Source organism: Nelumbo nucifera, chromosome 3, assembly GCF_055504915.1.
Source record: "Nelumbo nucifera cultivar China Antique chromosome 3, China Antique-T2T, whole genome shotgun sequence".
Classification (NCBI taxonomy): Eukaryota; Viridiplantae; Streptophyta; class Magnoliopsida; order Proteales; family Nelumbonaceae; genus Nelumbo; species Nelumbo nucifera.
The window spans coordinates 21,503,970-21,525,013 of NC_142651.1; the positions used below are offsets into that span (position 1 = coordinate 21,503,970).

General features: G+C 38.9%; 1 protein-coding gene across 2 annotated transcripts in view; it reads left to right on the forward strand.

Moving 5' to 3' along the window:
- Positions 1–17,253, forward strand: part of LOC104601240 (polarity axis stabilization protein) — a 37,325-nt gene extending 20,072 nt beyond the window's left edge. The window contains exons 3-4 of one of the 2 annotated variants that reach the window (XM_010264516.3): positions 16,490–16,868; positions 16,959–17,253. In XM_010264516.3, the coding sequence (XP_010262818.1) occupies positions 16,490–16,708 (219 nt within the window). In that variant the 3' untranslated portion in view covers positions 16,709–16,868; positions 16,959–17,253. Of the gene's footprint in view, positions 1–16,489; positions 16,869–16,958 lie in introns of those variants that run through there. The other variant, XM_010264525.3, reaches the window with a different exon arrangement.
- Positions 17,254–21,044: the final 3,791 nt, after the last annotated feature.

Consider the following 21,044-nt stretch of genomic DNA (forward strand, 5'->3'; position numbering starts at 1 on the left):
TCGGCAAGTCTGGCTGGCCCTGTCTTTTGAGTTTCCCAAATCAGAAAATCCCAATTTCCCACATCCACTTTACCACTTACTAGATACTAGTAATTAGTAATTAGTAATTAGTAAAGTAGTAAATTTGTAATTAATTTTACTACTATTATTATATTCCCCTAATACTAATTGTTAGTGGTGTTAGTGAAGGGGTATTTCAGTCTTTGTACTTGTTGAGAATGCTGATGTGTACTGTTATGTTAGTTCGAGTGCCTCTTACTTAAAGAAGGGCACTCAAGTCTTTTTCAATAAGTCAATAATATAATAATAGGTCTGGCCGAATCAAGGGAAAAAAAACTTTTTTTTTTCCCTAATTCGAACCAGCCTTTCTCTCTTTTCTCTCTTCTCTCTTTTCTTCTTTCCTCTCCTACTTCTTGCTGTCTACTTTACTCTACAGTCAACGAACAAGACAGAATTCTATGGCAGGTCAAACTTCAACATGGTATCAGAGCTAGGTTCACCAAATCAGACTTGCTAGAATTCTGCCTTCTGCGCATTCGAATTAGGGTTTCACTTGGGGTTCTCAGTTGTGAGTTGGAGACTGGGAAAAGGGCTGAAAAGGAGTGATCGCCCTCTTCCCTAGGAGGTCTCTATGCCTCCGATTGTGTCGTTGGTGATTGGTTGCTGTGGTTTCTAAGCCCTAGTTAGGGCTGGTACGTGTGGTGCAGTGGTGTCTCAGCCCTTCGTATGGTTGGCCTTCAGGCGATGAGGTAAAGTTTTTTATATATTTTTTTTTTTTGTTATGGAATACATGAGAGGTGTAGTACAGTTCGCATGATGGGTTCTCAGATTGCAGTATGCTAGGGTTTATGCTAGGGTTTATTCTGGTTTGTGTGTGATTCGAATGGCAATAGTGTCTACTTAATGGTGAAGCTTCCTATAGTTGTGGATTAATGTTGGTGGTGTTACAAGTGTGGTTTTCAGCTTTTGATATCGCTGAAATCAGTGTGTAGACCTCGGTGAGTAGGGGTTGTGGTGTTGTAGTTTTCAACATTTAATACTACTGAAATCAGTGTACAGACTTCGGTGAGTAGGGTTTGTGGTGTTGCAGTTCTCAGCTGTTGAAATCAGTGTGCAGATTTCGATGAAGTGTCTGTGTGTAGTGTGCAGTGTGTAGTGCTCCTAATTCAGTGCTCAGAATTAAGGGAGTTCGGCAATGGCAGATAACAGTGATAGTAAACCTAGTGTCATGATATCTACTGACTACCTGAATGTTCAAATGACCTCCATTAAACTGAATGGAGAGAATTATGTCCCTTGGGCCAAGTCTGTAGAGGTTTTTCTGAAGGCGAAGAAGAAAGTGAAGCATATAAGAGAGGAGAAACCCCCCGCTAATTCTCAGGAGTATGAAGACTGGGAACAGGAAGATGCACAGATCATTACATGGTTGTGGAACAGTATGGAACCCAAAATCAGTGTGAACTTCATGTTTCTTGACACAGCCAAAGAGGTGTGGGATCATGCCAAGAAACTGTATTCAGGTCAGGATAATACCACTAGGGTATATCAACTGTATCAGGAATACTTCAATCTGCAACAGGGAAATCAGAGCCTTGAGGAGTACTATGCCAATGTGAGGAATATCCGTAATGAGTTAAATGTCTATCATCCTCTCACTTCAGATGTCAAAGTTCAACAGCAACAGCGAGAGCAGCTTGATGTAACACGGTTTCTGGTGGGGCTGAAGTCTGAGTATGAACCAGTACGAGCCCAGATACTAGGGGGATCTGCTCTTCCATCTTTAGAGGAGGTGTTTGCTCGTCTTCGGAGGGCTTCCATTGGATCTATGGACTCTAATGTCTCCGATAAATCAGCATTTGCAGTGTCAAGAGGCCGAGGTGGCAGAAGTGGGACTCGAGGAACCCAGCCTGGCAGGAGTGGTAGTGGTGGATCTACACATATCCGTGGTGGTGGTCGTACTGGAGGCAGAGATTCAGGGGGAGCTCGTGGTAGAGGACGTGGCTCGGGTCCACGGAAGTGTACTCACTGTGGTTTGGATGGACATACCATTAACTACTGCTATGACTTACATGGTCCTCCCTCGACGTGGGCCAACCATGCCATGACTAGTGACACCAGTTTCAGCCCTACACAGGAGAAACGGTCAGCTGACCCGATGCCTTCTACTCCCTCAGATGGTCCAGGCAAGGAGATGGTGAGTGTTCCTCGTGATGAGTATGAGAGGTTTGTTCAATCCAAGTCGCAGCAGAACACAGCTTCCTTTGCACACTCAGGTATGGCTTGTTTGGCATCCACACCCAACCCCTGGATTATTGACTCTGGAGCCTCCGATCACATGACGGGAACTCCAGGTGTGTTTTCATCTCTCACTCATTGCTCAACATCACAATCTGTTACCCTTGCTAATGGCTCCACGTCATCTATCTGTGGTGTTGGTAATGTTGACCTAGACCCTGTATCCCTATCCTCTGTTTTATATGTACCTAAGCTTCCATTTAATCTTATGTCTGTTAGTAAGCTGACCAAGTCACTTAAGTGCTCCATCACTTTTTACCCTTCTATGTGTGTTTTTCAGGATCTCAAGACGGGGATGAAGATTGGTGGAGGGCATGAAGCCGGTGGACTGTATTATCTTGATGGTGGTGGACGAACGTCAACGGCTCTTCAGTCATCCATTTCTCCTCTCCAGTGGCACTGTAGATTTGGTCATCCTTCGCTGAAAGTGTTGCAATCCTTAGTCCCTTCATTGAGTCAACTTTCTGTTTTAGATTGTGAGTCTTGTCAATTTGGGAAACACCATCGTGTTCCCTTTCGTTCTAGGGTCGATAACCGTGTGTCGAGTCTTTTTTCTTTAATTCATTCAGATGTTTGGGGTCCTTATAAAGTGATGTCATATAATGGATACCGATATTTTGTTATTTTTGTTGATGACTGTTCAAGAATGACGTGGCTCTATTTAATGAAAGAAAGAAGTGAATTATTTTCCATCTTCCAGAAATTTTATGCTGAGATCCGCAATCAATTTGGTGTTCACATCAAAATTTTCCGTTCTGATAATGGTCGTGAATACTTGTCCTCATCTTTTCGAGAATACTTGGACCAACATGGCATTATACACCAAACTTCATGTACCTATACTCCGCAACAAAATGGGGTTGCTGAGAGAAAGAACCGCCATCTTGTAGAAACGGCACGCTCCCTCATGCACCACATGAATGTTCCCAAAACTTTTTGGAGCGATGCAATGCTCACCTCTTGTTTCTTAATTAATCGGATGCCCACGTCTATCCTTGATGGTCGTTCTCCTTTTAGTGTCTTATTCCCCAACATGTCTCCGTTTCCGCTTTCTCCTCGGGTATTTGGGTGTGTCTGCTTCGTTCATAATCTGAGTCCCGGGACTGACAAGTTAGATGCACATTCCCTGAAGTGTATCTTCCTTGGTTATTCCCGAACTCAGAAAGGGTACAAGTGTTATCATCCTAGTTCTCGTCGTTCCTTGGTATGTGCTGATGTTACATTCTTTGAGTCTACTCCGTTCTTCGTGGGGTCCGGTGCTGCTGCTTCCCCCACATCACCACCTCCTCTTCCTCTTCCTGTGGCTGATCCACCTCCTTTGGTTCCAGTCATGCCTACGTCCTTGCCTCCGGTGCCACCATTGGTTGACCGTCCACCCATCCGTCACGTGTATACACATCGCCCACGTGTACCGGCTGCAGCTCCTCCAGCTTCATCACCGTCGACAGATCCAGCTCCAGCTTCGACACCAGCCTCCGACCTAGATCTTCCTATTGCCTTACGGAAAGGTAAGCGTACTTGCACCCTTCACCCTATTTCCAATTTTGTTTCACTTACCCACCTCTCCGCTTCCCATCGCCAGTTCATATCTTTGTTATCCTCCGTGGTTGTTCCTAAGGATGTCCAGGAAGCCCTTACCTCTCCAGAGTGGTGCCGTGCTATGGAAGAAGAGCTCTCTGCTTTGCATCATAATCACACTTGGGATCTCACCGCTCTTCCTCCTGGGAAGCAGGCTGTCGGTTGTAAGTGGGTGTATAGTGTTAAGTACTTGCCAGATGGTCGTGTTGAGCGCCTGAAGGCGCGGCTGGTTGCCAAAGGGTACTCCCAAACCTATGGCATTGACTACACGGAGACGTTCTCCCCGGTTGCTAAGATAGGATCAGTTCGTGTCGTCATCTCCCTTGCAGCTATGTCTGGTTGGCCTCTCCATCAGCTCGATATCAAAAATGCCTTTTTGCATGGGGATTTGCTCGAGGAGGTCTACATGGAGCAACCACCTGGGTTTGTTGCTCAGGGGGAGGATGGTAAGGTATGTAGACTTAAGAAGGCTATTTATGGACTTAAACAGTCCCCTCGAGCATGGTTTGGTAGGTTCAGTGAGGTGGTCAAGAAGTTTGGTCTGAAACAGTGCCAAGTTGATCACTCTGTCTTCAGTCTTGACTCTTCGGCAGGTAAAATAATATTGGTGGTGTATGTGGATGATATCGTTGTGACTGGGAATGATAAAATGGGCATTGACAGATTGAAGGCATTCCTACAGGAACACTTTCAGACAAAGGACCTTGGCAAGTTGAAATACTTTTTGGGCATAGAGGTAGCAAGATCTAAGCATGGCATTAATTTGTGCCAGAGGAAATATGTGCTTGATTTACTGGAAGAAACAGGATTGTTGGGTACTAAACCGGCTGAGACACCTATGGAAACAAATACGAGGCTGAGCAGTGATATAGGTGAAGTGTTTGAAGAGCCTGGCAGATACCGACGACTTGTAGGCAAACTAAACTATCTAACCATTACTCGGCCAGATATTTCATTTGCGGTTAGTGTGGTGAGTCAGTTCATGCAGAAACCTTTGGTCCCACATTGGAATGCAGTGCTAAGGATTGTGAGGTATCTGAAAGGAGCTCCTAGTCGTGGTTTGCTGTACAGAAGTGGTGGAAAACTGGTAGTAGAAGGATACACCGATGCTGATTGGGCAGGTTCTATGTCTGATAGACGATCTACCACAGGCTATTGCACCTTTCTGGGGGGTAACCTGGTAACATGGAAAAGTAAGAAGCAAACAGTTGTGGCAAGAAGCAGTGCAGAAGCGGAATATAGGGCCATGGCACATACTGCTTGTGAACTAGTGTGGCTGAGGAACCTTCTACAGGAGATAGGATATGACATCAGTACTCCAATGAAGCAGTGGGCAGTGTTTCATGAAAGAACCAAGCACATCGAAGTTGACTGTCATTTTGTGAGAGAGAAGGTGCTGAATGGGGTGATAGAAACTGCATATGTTAGTACGGGAAACCAGTGGGCAGACTTGTTTACAAAAGGCTTGAGTCGGGGGAGAGTGGACTACATATGTAACAAGCTGGGATTATATGATATATACTCACCAGCTTGAGGGGGAGTGTTAGTGGTGTTAGTGAAGGGGTATTTCAGTCTTTGTACTTGTTGAGAATGCTGATGTGTACTGTTATGTTAGTTCGAGTGCCTCTTACTTAAAGAAGGGCACTCAAGTCTTTTTCAATAAGTCAATAATATAATAATAGGTCTGGCCGAATCAAGGGAAAAAAAACTTTTTTTTTTCCCTAATTCGAACCAGCCTTTCTCTCTTTTCTCTCTTCTCTCTTTTCTTCTTTCCTCTCCTACTTCTTGCTGTCTACTTTACTCTACAGTCAACGAACAAGACAGAATTCTATGGCAGGTCAAACTTCAACACTAATACTAACAAAGATTTTGATTGGGCCCAAAGTCCAAAGGGAAATTTAGGAATGGCCGTTCGGTTAATATATATACACACACACACATACATACATATATACATACATATATATATATATATATACACACACACACACACAATTATATATAGCATACTAGTTCGATTTTCGGTTCAGTTCAGTTAAATTTTGTAGACAAACTGAATCGAAACCGAAAAACCGATTTTTTTCACATATCAAAAACCAAACCAAACCAATATCCCAATTAACCGAACCAAATTTGCTTATTCGGTTTGGTTTGGTTTGGTTCGGTTTTTGGTTTCTGATTCAAATTGGAAGACCCCTATGTACTTCGTATTTTTATTATATATTTATATATTTATTTATAATATATTATAAATATCAAAAAACTGAAAAGCTGACGAGCTGAATTGCCAGTTAATCAACTAGTTAACCGATTGGCTTTGGTTCGGTATCAGTTACTTGTTTTCCAAAATCAGTAGTATTGGTTCAGTTTGGAAAATAGCCCTATGATTCGGTTAACTAAACCATGAGCATCCCTAGTCAACTGGAATGTGAAAGATCTTGGTAGTGTGAAAAAGAGGAGAGTTATGATTATGAAGGGACTTGAAACCTTCCATATCCATAAAAAAGGTTGAAATCGTCCATGATTTTGCTTCGGCAAACAAAAATAGAAATATCAATGACGCTTGGATGAGAATTTGGGGGTTGAGGAATAAACGTTAGGTGTACATTCTCTCTTGGGGCTTTAGGTGGAATTGTGACAGCATGGGAGGAAAGTCGGGTGGAGTGTGTTGATGAAATGATGGAAACTTTTACAGTAACAGTGATATTTAGAGTAAAAAATGGTGGTTGACTAATGTTTATGGTCCTACATCCTATAGAAAGAGGGGAGGTTTATATGAGTAGTTTTATGGAGTTAGTAGAATGTGTGAGGGTGCATGGTGTTTGGTGGGAGACTTCAATGTCTACTTGTTTTGTTTGTTAAGGGATGTTCCCTTGCGGTCCAATATGCAAGTGTTGTTTGTTTTAAACTAGATAGGTTCCTAGTCACCACAGGGTGGGAAGAGCACTTTGGTACGGTTGTGGTGAAAACCATGTGTAGGCCAATCTCTGGCCATTGGGCTTTGGTGTTGCAATTGGATGAGATGTCCTATGGTCCTACACCTTTTAGATTTGAAAACATGTGGATCACCACACCTTAACTTCAAGAAAATATAGAGAAATGGGGGAAAGGGAATCAAGTGGATGTGTGACAGGCTTTCGGTTTATGCAAAACTAAGATAGACTAAAGGGAAACCAAAGGAATGGAATTACCAAGTCTTTGGAACAATTGAGGAAAAGAAACTGGAATTTTTTAATCAAAAAGACGTAGATGAGGTTAGGGGTTTGGAGGAGGAGGAACGGGAAAAAAGATTGGAGTTGAAGCCAGAGTTGGAGTTGACTATAAGAAGAGAGTAAATTTGCTGGAGTAAAAAAATCAAGGTGCAAGTGGTTAAAGGAAGGGGATGGAAGTAACAAGTTTTTTTAATCATTCTTTGGCTAATGAGGGGAGGAGGAAAAAAATATGATCTAAAGGTTTTCGATGAATAGGGTGGAGATACAAGAAAGGGGTGAATTAGAGGATACTATAATGTCACTTTTTAAAGGTCTTTATGCTCCTTTACAGCAAAATATACCTATTTTAGAGGGATATGTAGGGAAAGAATCCCTTCAGATTTGATAGCAAGACTGAAGGAATGTTTCTCTTTAGAGGAGATAAAGAGGGTGGTGATGGCAATGAGTGGAGATAAAGCCCCTGGACTTGATGGATTTACAATGGCGTTTTATTGTGGATGTTGGGAGATTATTAAAGGGGACATGAAGAGGATGTTTGATGAGTTCCATAGAAAAGGGAAGATTGGGAAGGGAATGAATGCCACTTTTATTTCTTTGATTCCGAAGTGTGTGGGAGCTGCCTCTATGAATGGCTTCAGACCCATTTGTCTTACAAAACTAGTCTGTACAAGGTTGTGGTTAAGGTACTGATGCAGGAGCTGAAGAGTCAAAATTGGAATTTTATGATATTTTATGTATTTCTGTATTTTTGGACAGTAGGGGTATTTTTGTCATTTTACAATTTCTGTGGGGTCCAATGATAGGGTTTAACTTGTCAAGTTATAGTTTGCTTATGTTTAAAATTTCCAAGTCATTGCATAAGTAGGATTAGAGTGATTGAGTCTTTGAATTGAAATAGAATATAACAGCTTAGTTTGAATCCTACTAGGATTATTGAGTCTAACAGTTTGACTCCTAAGACTATTATGAGTCTAACAGTTTGACTCCTAGGATTATTATGAGTTTAGAGTCTATAAATATGTATGGATGTTTTACACAAAGGCAATGAAGTTTATTGAGTTTTCTTCAGCTTATGCTAGCTATGGTTAGTGATTCCCATGTAGACCTATTCATGGGCCGGGCTGGTCTGGGCTTTTACTCTTCATAAACATGATTTTGTTAGGCCCGAGCCTGAGCCCGGCCCGACCTAACAGAAGAAAGAACTCATCGTCGGTGCTGAGTTCGCGTCAGTGAGAGAGAGAGAGAGGATTCACCAGCCGATGCTCAGTTCGCGGTGAGATGCGATTTGGACAATGAAAAGAGGAGTCAGTTCACGTGAGAGAGAGAGAGGACTCACCGCCGCCACCACCGATGCCTGTGTTCGTCGCCTCGCTGGTGTTTGAGATTTGAAAGAGAAGAAGTGAGAAGAGGAACGAAAGAGAGAGAGAGAGAGGACTCACCGCCGGTCTGCCGGAGTTGTTGCGCCGGTTCTGCGGCTGCTTGAGAGTGTGAGGAGGATGTGAAGAGAAGAGAGGTTCGACACTAGGCAGTTTGGCTAACAGGAAATGTGGAAAGAGATGAATGAGAAGGGTTAGGATATTAGGGTTTTTGGGTTTAGTCTATAGGTCGGGCCGGGCTATTTTGGCAAATCCCGAGCCCGGCTCGAATTTATTGCGGGCCGGGCTTTTTGGCCCGAGGTCAAGACCGCGGGCTCATTTGTGTGTTCAAGCCCGTCGGGCCACCCGGCCCATGAACAGGTCTATTCCCATGCCCTAGAGTGATTCTAGGCACCCTATGAGTGATTCCAGGTATTTTCTCTCTTCTTTCTCTCCCTTTTTTCTCTCTTATTCCTTCAAGAAGCCATTACAGCCATCAACAGCCATAAAATTCTGATCCAAGAAGACCATTCAACATTCTCTAAGAACTAGAACTGAGCTGCTGGTCCTACATCAGTTTGGTATCAGAGCTAATGGTTTATTCACTATGTTCTCACAGTGACTGATTTTATAGGCCTAGGCTATGTTCTAGACAATCTTATAGGTCTAGAATCAATGATGGTTGGGTTTCTGAACCATATGAAGGGTCTTTGGTTGACTTATTTGAGAAGATGGTGGAAGAAAACAGATCTAATAATGTTGACTACGGGAGCAAGGTTTTCAAACATGTTAAAAGAGGAAGGGAAATACCAGATTTCGAAGGAGATGATGATCCGCAAGCATTCTTTGATTGGGTTGTTGAACTAGAAGAATATTTTGATTGGCACGACATGCTTGACAAACAAAGGATTAGATTTGCGCGCATGAAGCTGACAGGTCATGCGAAAGTATGGTGGAGAACTATTGAGTAACAACTAGAAAATAGAGGCGATGACCCAATTAGTGCATGAGCAGAGATGAAGAGGTGTTTGCAAGAAAAATACATCTATGGAGTTGACTAATTTCGAGCAAAAGAAGCAGCAGCAGGTTACAACAAAGAACTTGAAGTTGATGGGAAGAAGGTACAAAGTTGAAAAGAAAGTAGATGATTCCTTGTATGTTGATGCCTATCCTATAGCTGAAGTTGAAGATGAAGCTAAAGAAGAAGAATTTCAAGCTATAAAAATTGTAGATATTAAAAATCAAGAGGGTGCAGGCCAAGAAAAAACAATAATTGTTGGTGTTTCCAACACCCATGATCAGCCTGAGGTTAATGATCAAGAGGAAATAGAAGTGGAGCAAGTTAAAGAAAGGTACAAACTGTTAGACTCATAATAGTCTTAGGAGTCAAACTGTTAGATTTGATAATCCTAGTAGGACTCAAACTAAGCTGCCATATCTTATTTCAATTCAAAGAAGACTCAATAACTTTAATCCTACTTATGCAATAACTCTGAAATTTTAAACATAAGCAAACTATAACTAGACAAACTAAAGCCTACTGTTCAAAAATACAGAAATACATAAAATATCATAAAATTCCAATTTTGACTCTTCAGCTCGTGCATCAGGTACTGTCTGTAAGACTAAAAGGTGTGCTCCACCTTGTTGTTTCACATGAGCAAGGAGCATTTGCCAAAGATAGGCAGATTTTGGACCAAATTCTAATAGCAAATGAGGAAATAGAGGAATTTAGGAGGGTTGGGAAGAAAGGGTTTGTCTAGAAGCTGGATCTTGAGAAGGCATATGTTCATGTAGATTGGGGTTACCTTTGGTGGGTAATGGAAAAGATGGGATTCAGGTCAGATGGATTAGATGGATGATGGGATGTCTAAAGACCACTCATTTTTCAATTTTCATTAATGGTTGCCCAAAGAATTTCTTTGAAGCAACTAGAGGTTTATGACAAGGAGACCTCTTATCTCCTTTGTTGTTTATCTTGGGCATGGAAATATTTAATAAACTTTTGAAGAGAGCAAATGGGAAAGGAATTTTCAAAGGTGGGGAGGCAAGAGCAAGTGGTTTCTCATTTACAATTTGCTGATGACACTCTTATTTTGGGTGAGTTTAGGCCTTTAGGGGAATACAGGATATGAGAGCTTTAAGGAATATTCTGGAGATTGTGGAAAGAATTCAGACTTGAATATCAATTTCGCAAAGTGTAGTTTAGTGGGAATGCAGAAGGAGGTGAATTAGAGGAGTGTGCAACAACTTGGGATGTGAGATAAAAAGAGTGGCCACTGAAGTACTTGGTGGCAATCTGTGGGAGAGGGGTCCTTCTGGGAAGCAATCATCAAGAGATTTGAGAAAACAATTTGGGATGTGGAATAAAAAGAGTGGCCACTGAAGTACTTGGTGGAAATCTGAGGGAGGGATCCTTCTGGGAAGCAATCATCAAGAGATTTGAGAAAACAGTTGGATACTTGGAAAAAGAATTACCCGTAGAAGGGTGGGAGGGTAACTTTAATTAGATCAGCCTTGTCCAACCTTCCAATTTATTTCCTTTCAGTCTTTAAAACCCCACTAAAGATAGGGCAAAGAATGGAGAAGATAATTAGGAATTTTCTGTGGGGTTCATGGGGTGATAAAAAATTGAGCATCTTATGAATTGGGAGTCTTAAGGAACCATTCAACCTAAAAATCTTAAGCTGTTAGTGAGGTCCCTGAAGAGGTTTGTATTCTCTATCATGCCCCCTCATGCGAAAGCCTATTGGGCTTGAAGCGTGGACAAGCACAGGCCCACCCATACCTTGTGCTGAAATTCAACTAATTATTACGGGGGTGGTGAGGATCGAACACTAGTCAACTTGGTCAAATAGGCTCTGATATCATCTCAAGGAACCATTCAACCTAAAAGCTTAAGCTGTTAGGTGAGATCCCTGAATAGGTTTTTATTCTCTAACAAGGAGAATGTGTGTAAACCAAAGCAGGTTGGAGGGTTGGGAGGGAGGTTACAAACTTATAGGAGAAAAACAAGGCACTCTTGGGTAAACAGCTATGGATATTCCCCAAGGAAAGGGAGGCACTGTGGTTCTTGGTGATTAAGAGCATCTATGAGCTGCATCAAAATGGGTGGGGCATGGGTCCTGCTAGAAATAATTCTTTAAAAATCCCATCGAGAGCTATTTTGACTTTACTCCCCACCTTTTTGCAGCATATAAGATATGATGCAAAATCAGGTCATAGGGTGAAATTTTGGGAAGATACTTGGTAAGGGGAACATTCCCTTGCTCTAAAGCTACCTTAGAACATATAGCATCGCCAACATCAGATCCTTCAAGATGTGAGCTTTTTACCCTTGGATGGGGATGAGAGAATTCGGGCACCTCGTGTCAATGACCTCTTCTCTTGTGCTTCCTTTTTCCAAACTTTTCTTCCATTGCTGGAAAATAACCCTTTCGCAGCCAAAGAATTTTAGAGTGGTCCAATTCCCCCTAAGGTTAAGGTTTTTCTGTTGGGAAGCTGTCAATGAAGTCATCAATACCCATGAAAGACTCCAAAGAAAATGGAAGATAACTGAAATTTCCAAAACTTAAGACCTTGGGTAGGATGTAGGAAATGGTGAGAGAAGAATTGAAATGAAAAATATAATCCAAGAACACTGGAATTGTTGATACTTGATACCTGCTTAGGAGGCGTGTCTGTGGTTTCATATTGAATTGCATTGCACAAACTTCCTAGTATGTGTCCTTTCAAGGCCAAATGTACATCTTCAATGTGTAATTTCATGCCTGAAAGTAAGAACTGCACATGCATTTGTCCATCTTAGGATATCTATTGTATGATGCCTGGTCAGATACCTACTGTGTGCTGTATATGATTGTTTATCTAGTTCATTTCATAACATGAGTTTTGTTCCTTTAGGGAAGTGGAAAATATCTCTAAGGAATTAAATGTAGAATTCAAGTGGGTTAGATTGACTGCTAATGGGATGGCTGATAATCTTGCTAAACAGGGGGTCATGAGACAGCAACTGTTTTGTGCTTCTTTGTAATTGTCTGTTGTTTGGTTTGGCTGTCTTTTCATCATTATGTACTACTTTCTCTCTTTAAAATTAATAAATTATCTCTTCTTGGCGATAAAAAAACACATGAATTTTGTTCCTTATATCTGGCATTATGAATTTAAGTGAAAATGCCAATTGCTATGGACTAATTTTCTAGCTGGCTCCACTTCTTAAATTAGATGAATAAAAGATATCCATGCACTATAGTCTGTAGTTTTGGTTTCATTTTCTAAAAAAACAGATGAACATGTATGTGCATTTTATTATATGGAAAACTTTTCCAGTCATTACAATATACTGGAACCAGGATTATGACAGTTTTTCTATTTTGGCAAATACTCGTTGCATCTGTATACCAAATTATCAATGCAAAGATGGATGTGCATATTTATATGTGTGCATGCATGCATACAAACTTGCATTTTTTTGAAGATAAATAAAAAAGAAAGTTTATTAAATCAGGAAAAGAGAATACAAAACCAGGTGATGAGAAATCAGCCAGAAAAAAGAGAAAAACTAAAACAAAGAACTCAGAAACACCCAAGACAACCTTCAACCTCCCCCACACCACTGAACCCTATAATGCTAATCAATTGCCAAACTCCAACAGCGACCACCCAAAAAACCTTTCCTATTCTCTGGTAGCCTTATCTTACTTTTTTGATAAATTATCTTACATCCTCATTTCCAACTTTATGAAAGCTTTCCTTGCAAATTCTTCCCTACCCATAAAGAAAAGGCCCATTATTTTACATAGTTGGACTTCCGCCTCTACCACTTCTTCCAACCCAATTTTCTTCTTGACTTCTCTTACTTGATCCACGATTTGGTCATCATCGCTCTCCTGTAATTCTGATCCTTCCTCCAAATCTAAGCCAGTCTTATTAAGATCTAGATCTGATTCCGCATGTTGCAAATCAGTAGGCCCAAAGCCCCTTTCTCCACAGTAGTTAGAAGTTAGAACCTGTTTAGAAGTTAAATATTCAATCCCCCTTTATTAATTCTAGCTTTGATTTTCATCTTCTTTCTTTTATTACCTCTTGAATGTGTAACAGGAGTCAGCTCCAAAGAGACCCTCCATCTGAGAAAAAACCTTTGTTACATGAACCAACTGGCCATTGCTTGGGCCCTTCAATTTTTTTGGCTTCAAAGAGATTTTACTTTCAGCATTAACCCCTTTTGTTGCACCTTCCAACCTCAAATCTGGTCTCTACCTCCCCAAATTCTTGCCCAATTTTCCCACTAGAATTTCAACATGATTCCTTTCATCAATTACTTCCTCCTCTACTAAACTCTCATTTTGAAAGTTGATTCCACTTAATGCCTCTGCTCTCTCAATTTTTTTGGATTCTTCTGCCTCCCTTAACTCTGAATCGCCATTATAATTGTTTACCTCAAAGCTTGTACCCCTCTCCTCAGAAAAAAAATGTTCTGCTGAAGCCCACCCAGCTCATCATTTCTTTGTACTACCTTTCTTCACTTTTAATAATTCTGTAAACATTCCTTGCACCTTGGCTATCCTTCAAAGACCCATCTTCAGAGAGATGAAGATCAGGAACCTCAGCAGTTGTTCCGCTGTAAACTGACGAAAGGCCCACTTTCAGCAGTTTCAGGACAGCAGACTTGCATAGCTCACAAGAATTTGGTTTTCCCTTTTCTGTGCTTATAAATATCAGAGGAAACCAGTTCACTATCAATTATGTGCTTATAAGATTAGCATGGCTTTTATATACCCCATGTCATATGATAATGTCAAAAAACGTTTCTTATGACTATCATGGCATACAGCAGTCGGTTGAGTCCGTTGACCTGTATAGCAGGTAGTTAGGTATTTAGCCAATAGCCATAAATGTTAAGTTTTGCAGGTAGTAGGTAAGGTTAATGCTAAAAGATAATAGTCCTAAGCTATAGTACCTTGATACTTTTACATGCTTAGCATGCATGTGTTAGACATGATATGTACTATCCTACATTGGATGCTTCTCTGGGCCAATAAGAACTGGCAATTCCATTCAAGCAGAATTACAAATTGTTCTTCAAGGACTTAAATTGGCAAATGTTGTCTGGTTATTGGAATATTATGGTAGAACATAAGTCTAAGGCTCAGTTTGGAAAGAGTACAAATATAAATATGTACAGTGCAAGTACAAGGTTTAGCAATACAAAATAATACAAGATTCAAAGTTTTGCAGTGTACATATTTGTATTTGTACTCTTCCCAAACTGAGCCTAAGTATACTTGCATGCATCACCAATGGAGAATGCCATAAGGTACCATTTAGTAACTTTTAACTTATGGTCTTTATCCAACCGCAAGCTTGTAAGGTCATGGACTATTGTTGGTTAATAAGAACACTGTTTCAGTAATGTAGGGTTATGATAAGTTTGCATGATAACCTAATAATAATGCACTTGGTGTAAAAATATTAGGTTTCAAATAATGTTCATCGTCACCCTTTAGAGCATAAAGTAGTTGCCTGTTCATCAAACTAGGACCATAAAAGTCTTAGAGAACAAATCTGTATCCTCTATCTTCAGGTTCTTCTAGCTGATAATTTGATACAATATGACTCATTCTCCACAGCAAAAGCACTTGACACCAACCTTATTAACTGCTGGCTTGGGCAAAGTGGCTTGTTTGATAGTAAAAGTGTTGTTTTGAGATTTTGTGGACTAAATAGCGTGTTGACCGAGATTGGGGCCATGAAAGTTAGAGATAGGTAGTGGGCTGGTAATGAAACTGAAATAGATTTTTGGGGATGGTTGGCCCTGCAAACCCTTTTAGCTGGCTACAAAATGGCGGTTTTTGGGTTCATACCTGCTGGCCAATTAGACACCTCAATTGTGTGATCAACAATTTAATTCTTTTGTTGTAACTGGTTTTGTTTTTTGTCTGTCTTTGTTGCCATAACAATAATTCCTCTATTGTCTTCATGGTAGATTTACTGGTTTCTTCATCATTGGAACTAGGACCTTAGGCCTTTTTAGGAGGCATCTTAGCTTTGCTATCAACTAATAGTGGCTGGTAGATAGAAGGAAAGGTCGATGATGACAATGGGTAGCCCTACTTCAAAAATCAAAATCCAATAAAGTTTGCTCTAAATCTATGGGAAAATCCAAAGAATAGTTGCTAGTTTTCTTCTAGTAGAGAACTACTAGAAAATAGCAGAGAAAAGAAGAATCGCATGCTTCTCCAACACTAATTTCAAGAGGAGAAAAGGCAACCATAAAGAAGAAAAGTTAACTCTTTCAGTTCTCATTCAATTCTGCTGTTCTGGACAGGTTCACATGTATGTATAAAACTCTTCAAAGTTTTGACTAAAATAGAAATTTAGCAATTACTAAAACTTCAGCTGATCCTAATCAGGATCCTACAAACTCCTAAGAATAGAAATTCAGAAAATAAGACAGAAAAATAGTAGTTGACTTAAACTAATGGTTTCCTAAACAAAATAGGAATTGTTGTCAGATAAGCTTGTAAATTTCGGTGCAGCCAATGGTTCCTTCTTCAACTCGTATGCTTTAGTATCTTTGGGATGCTCAAATCTCTTCAGAAACTGATTCTTATATCCTTTATTGCTGTTGAAGGCTCAACTACATCAACAACCTATACAAACAAGGGATGATGATTCTAGTTTTCAAACAACAATAAGATGTGCATCAGCCAGAAGGTTTTTGAAGTCCAGTTGGCATGGGGATTTGGATTAAATAAGCTCAAATTTTTGGGTTTAGTTTATTGATCAAATAGCTAGATTTATAATTGCTTTGTAGTTGATAAATTGTGAATTAATAGAAAATTTAGCTTTCTTTGTTGGTTACAACTGTTTTTTTTTTTTGGGCGCTGAGTATTATACACTAACAATAAAATAAGATATTTAGAAACACTTAAACGAGTAATATCATATTTATGTGGATTGCTAAACTTGTTTTACAATAGTTGTAGTATCCTTGTAATAGTCTTAAAACTGTTGAATAATAACTATTTTCCTTTTGGCTTCATTCAGTTGCAACAATCTGGAAAAGGGAGTGCAGACTCTGCAGCAGTTTGTCAAAAACTGAAGGGGGATCTGCAAACAGTGTTCAATGTGCTTCCTAAGGACATGCAGCAGCTGCTACTATTCAACCCACAAAGGGCATCCCTTTTACAAGGTAGCCTTGAACTCACAAAACTACCAGGGCACCCCTCCATACACGCTGGAGTAATTTCAAGCTCACCTGGGTAAAATCAAAGTGATGTCATGGCATTAGTTGGCCCTAGTAAAAGAAGATGCTCCTTTCCTATGGTGCCAATAAAATCCAGAACTCAGCATCGTTTCTTTATGCCTGTCTGTGGATTGATAGCTTGTCTGATTTGGGTCTCATTTATTCTTCTAGGACCAATGGGTATGTTCTTTCACTCCTCTCTTTTATTCAAATCCTGTTTGTCATCTTAAACTAGATGCCTTTTTCACTGTTCCTTTCTAAATGTAACAGAAGTGCAAGAACTGCATTATTTAAGGAGCGATGAGTTAGGTCTCTCCAAAATATTTGGAGATAAATCTTTTTCCCTCTTCCTTCTATCGTCAAACCGTCAGGCCAAACAAGGGAAGGATCAGGTGGGAACTACGATTTCAAATTCATGGTTCTTTAATATATTGCTGATGTGTGAAACACAACTAGTTTGTAAAACCAGGAACCTGTAATGTGTACAAAACTTGACAATTTACAGTGTATTCTCATTCTCATGTTTTACTAATGAATTTTGACAATCACGGATTTCGTAAGTCTAGAATAACTATGAATAAATAAATTAAATAGAATGGCTTTCTATGTAGATTTAATGATCTACCAAATTAACCAAAAGATCTAGGCATCAAAGTGGCCTCTTGAGATCAGTGCATTATTCTCAACCACCCAAATGTTGTACTAAATTTAACCAATCTACGCCATCCAAAAAATATTCCAAAAATCACAATTTTTAGACTATTAAAATGGTCTTTTAAGAGCAAATTAAACTTGGACATCAGAGCAATATACCAAGATTTCATCAAATCTTTCAAGCAAAGCACCGAATTTTCTAAAAAAGTCCAAGCCAAATGAAATAATGTGCAAAATAACATATAAACCTTGGGCTATCAAAATGGCATCCTAAGATCATTCAACTAAGTCCAACCATCTTAACAAACCATTTTAAACTTGATTTAATACCTCATTTGGATGGGCTAAATCAATTGAAATCTTCATATGTAATTTGGATTGCTGAGATTAACTGGTTATTCTTAGGAGAACCGTCAAAATAAAATAGGGTTATTTACTAAAACACCCCATGTAGTTTTATAGATTTATTTAAACCTCCCTATAGTTTTTGTTTTACTAAAACACTCCCATATAGTTTGCAACCTATTTACTTAATCAACTTTTCACTTGAAATATTTGTTTTGACATTTGAAAATGATAACATGATCACCTAATACCTTTTCGTGTAGAAAATAAAACTGACCAAATAGAGTCAAATAGAATGGTTGCTCATGTCCTATTAGGGGCAAAAATGGTATATTTATTTTATTTTCTTTTTATTAAACTTATTCAAGTGGACATTAGGTTTAATAACTATCATTTTTCATTGTCATCTAATAGAAGGAACATTGCAAACTATAGGGGGTGTTTGAGTAAAACATAAACTATATAGGATAGAATTTAATAAATCCATCAAACTAGAAGGGGTGTTATAGCAAATGACCCATTAACATATATATATATATATATGTATGTATGTATGTATGTATGTATAAATTAATGTTATGCCACCTCATATGGCCTCTTTGTGCTCCATTACCCCAAGGAACAATTCTAGAGGGGGTACAAGATTCCCTCTAAAAGCCTATGGAGTTGCCACCTAACACGGCAATCTCCCATTTTTTCCCTATTAATTTAGGAAGAAAACGCATTTACTTTATTTTAGGAATAAAACCCATTAACTTAATCCTATAATATATCTCTCTCTCATATTCCCAAACACTTGGGCCAACCCCCTTCTGAAATTTCTCCTAAGCTATCTCTCCCACCTAAAATTCATCCTAAAACACATCTTAATCTATATTACATGCCCAATAAACCATCTAAAAACCAAAAAACGTGGTTAAATTAATTTATAAAATATTTTGATATTTTCAATAATTACTGATATTATTGACTACTATTCTGTAAATATCAAAACCTAAACTATAATTCTTTGTAATTTTGGTAAATTGGAAAGTTTAATTACTAAAAATTACATGTTCAAAATTATTGATTTTGGTAATTTAATTTCAGAAATTTTTGAAAATTAACTATTGAAATCAATAGTTACCGAAAATTTGATAATTAATTAAAATATGAATAAATACAATTTTATTATTTAAAAATTATTGGCAAATTTTCATTGAAAAATTTATTTCAATAAATATAAATTTATTTCTTACATTTTCAGTAATTTTGATATTATCAGTAATTTTTTAGCAATGAGTAGTTATTGATATTTTTAGTGATTTTGGTCAATTTATTAATATTTAATGATATTATAAGATAATAATTAAAAAATTTCGATAATTTATTTTTTAGTGGAAAATTAATTTCAATAAATATAAATATATTTTTATATTTTCAGTAATTTTCATATTTAATATAATTTTTAAGCAATAATTAGTGATTTTGGTAATTTAATTACTAAAAATTACTAACTTTGGTAATTTAATTTTGTGAAAGTTAAATTATAAAAATTCCAATTATTCAAATAAATAATTGGGAAATTTTAATAATTTCTATAAGTATTGGATACTATATTTATTATTACCGTAATTGTTTGGAACTATATTTATGGGTTTGGGGGAATGATCCCTTGGGTAGGAATGACAATGGGAGGGTTTAGAGAAGGGATCATACTCCCTATCCCGATCCCAACATTTAAATTAATTCCCATCTTTGACCCCAATTCCCATTGGGGAAAAATTTAGCATACATCCCCAATCCTCGATGGAGACAAGTTCCTGAATTCCCAAATTTTTAATTAAAAGTTTATTTTTAAAAAGATATTTATTTAAAATAAAAGAAACTTAAAATAATATTTTAAAAAGTATTTTGATATATATATATATATATATAATATAATATATATACACATATTTAAAATATATAATCAGGGCCAAAACAAGGTGTGAACTTCACTTTCCATCCCCGTCCCCGTCCCTGTCCCCGTCCCATCCTTGTCGCGGTCCCCAATCACGTGTTCCTATTAACCCATCCCCTTAATTTTCTCTTTTTAACTTTTTTATTTTCTTTCCTACAAATTTCGTCCACTGTACATGCCCTGCGGCGGGACAGTCCAAAGCCCTATATTTTGTATTTTCTTATTTGCATTGCATAATCTTCCCAAAATGAGTAATCTTATCTTATATATCTTATATCTTATAATATATACTAAAAGCAAAAGGGTATGGACGAGCCCCCTGAGCTCGCTAAATGAAATCTTTCGACCCCTCTGAGCTTCCTAAATAGAATCTTCGCGTGCGAGTTCTAAGCTTGCACGTGTGGGTTCTGAGGTGGACAAAGCCCGATGGATGATAGCTTGGTTCTGAGCTTAGCTGTTGGAAGACCGATGGATGGTGGACGGTGAACGGTGGAGGATAGTCCGACGTATAAAGGCTAAGCACAACACTGAAATATGAATAGTCTATCTCCGATAGACCCACATTCAAAATAGTCCGATAGTCCGATGGACTCTAAGAACGATTTCTTCTGGGGAGCGGAGAGGGAGAGAGACAGTGTAGGAGCGAGAGGGAGACAGAAGAGACAGTGTGGGAGCGAGAGGGAGAGAGGGCATATGGACGATTGGCTCTGTTTAGCTCTACTTTGCTCTATTTTTTTTTCTTTCTTTGGCTGATTGGCTCTGGTTTTGGTTTGTTTCTTTCGTTGGTTTTGTTGCTCCTTCAACCTTTTTTCTATTTAGTTTGGTTTTCTTGTTAGGGTTCGCTTGGGGTTTAACTACAAGGATTTGTTTATGTTTTGCATTTTTTCGAGTTTTTGGGTGCAAGGCATGCATGTTTCGGTGGAGGCGCTATTTCTGGTTGCAGTTGTGGTTTTTGGGTTAGAGCTTTAATTGTGTTTGCAGAGGCCGTCAACAGTGGTGGTGGTTGGTCGTGGTTAAAGCTTTGGTTGGCCACGGACCACGATTTCCCCACGGTGGTGGCTCCGCGTCCGCAACGGAGCATGGGTTCTCGCATGCCTTCTCTTTGTTGGGTAGATTTTTTCTCCATTCTTTCTTTGTAGGTTTTTGGTATTTTGTATTGGATTCATATCTGTTGGGCTTTGATTCTTCTCTTCATCTTGCATGGTGGAAATGGGGTTCACATGCGATTTGAAGGAAGGAAGAGAAAGAGGGTACGGAAACAGTTTGTCCATGTTTCAAGCAGCTGTTCGCTGAATAATCTTTCCCTCTCTATTTTCTCTCTTTTATCATTTCTTTGTTTTATGTTGCAAGAATACACCTGTTGCATGAAGCACAGAGAGAGATTTTTTTTTTTTTTTTATAGCTTTGATTCTCAT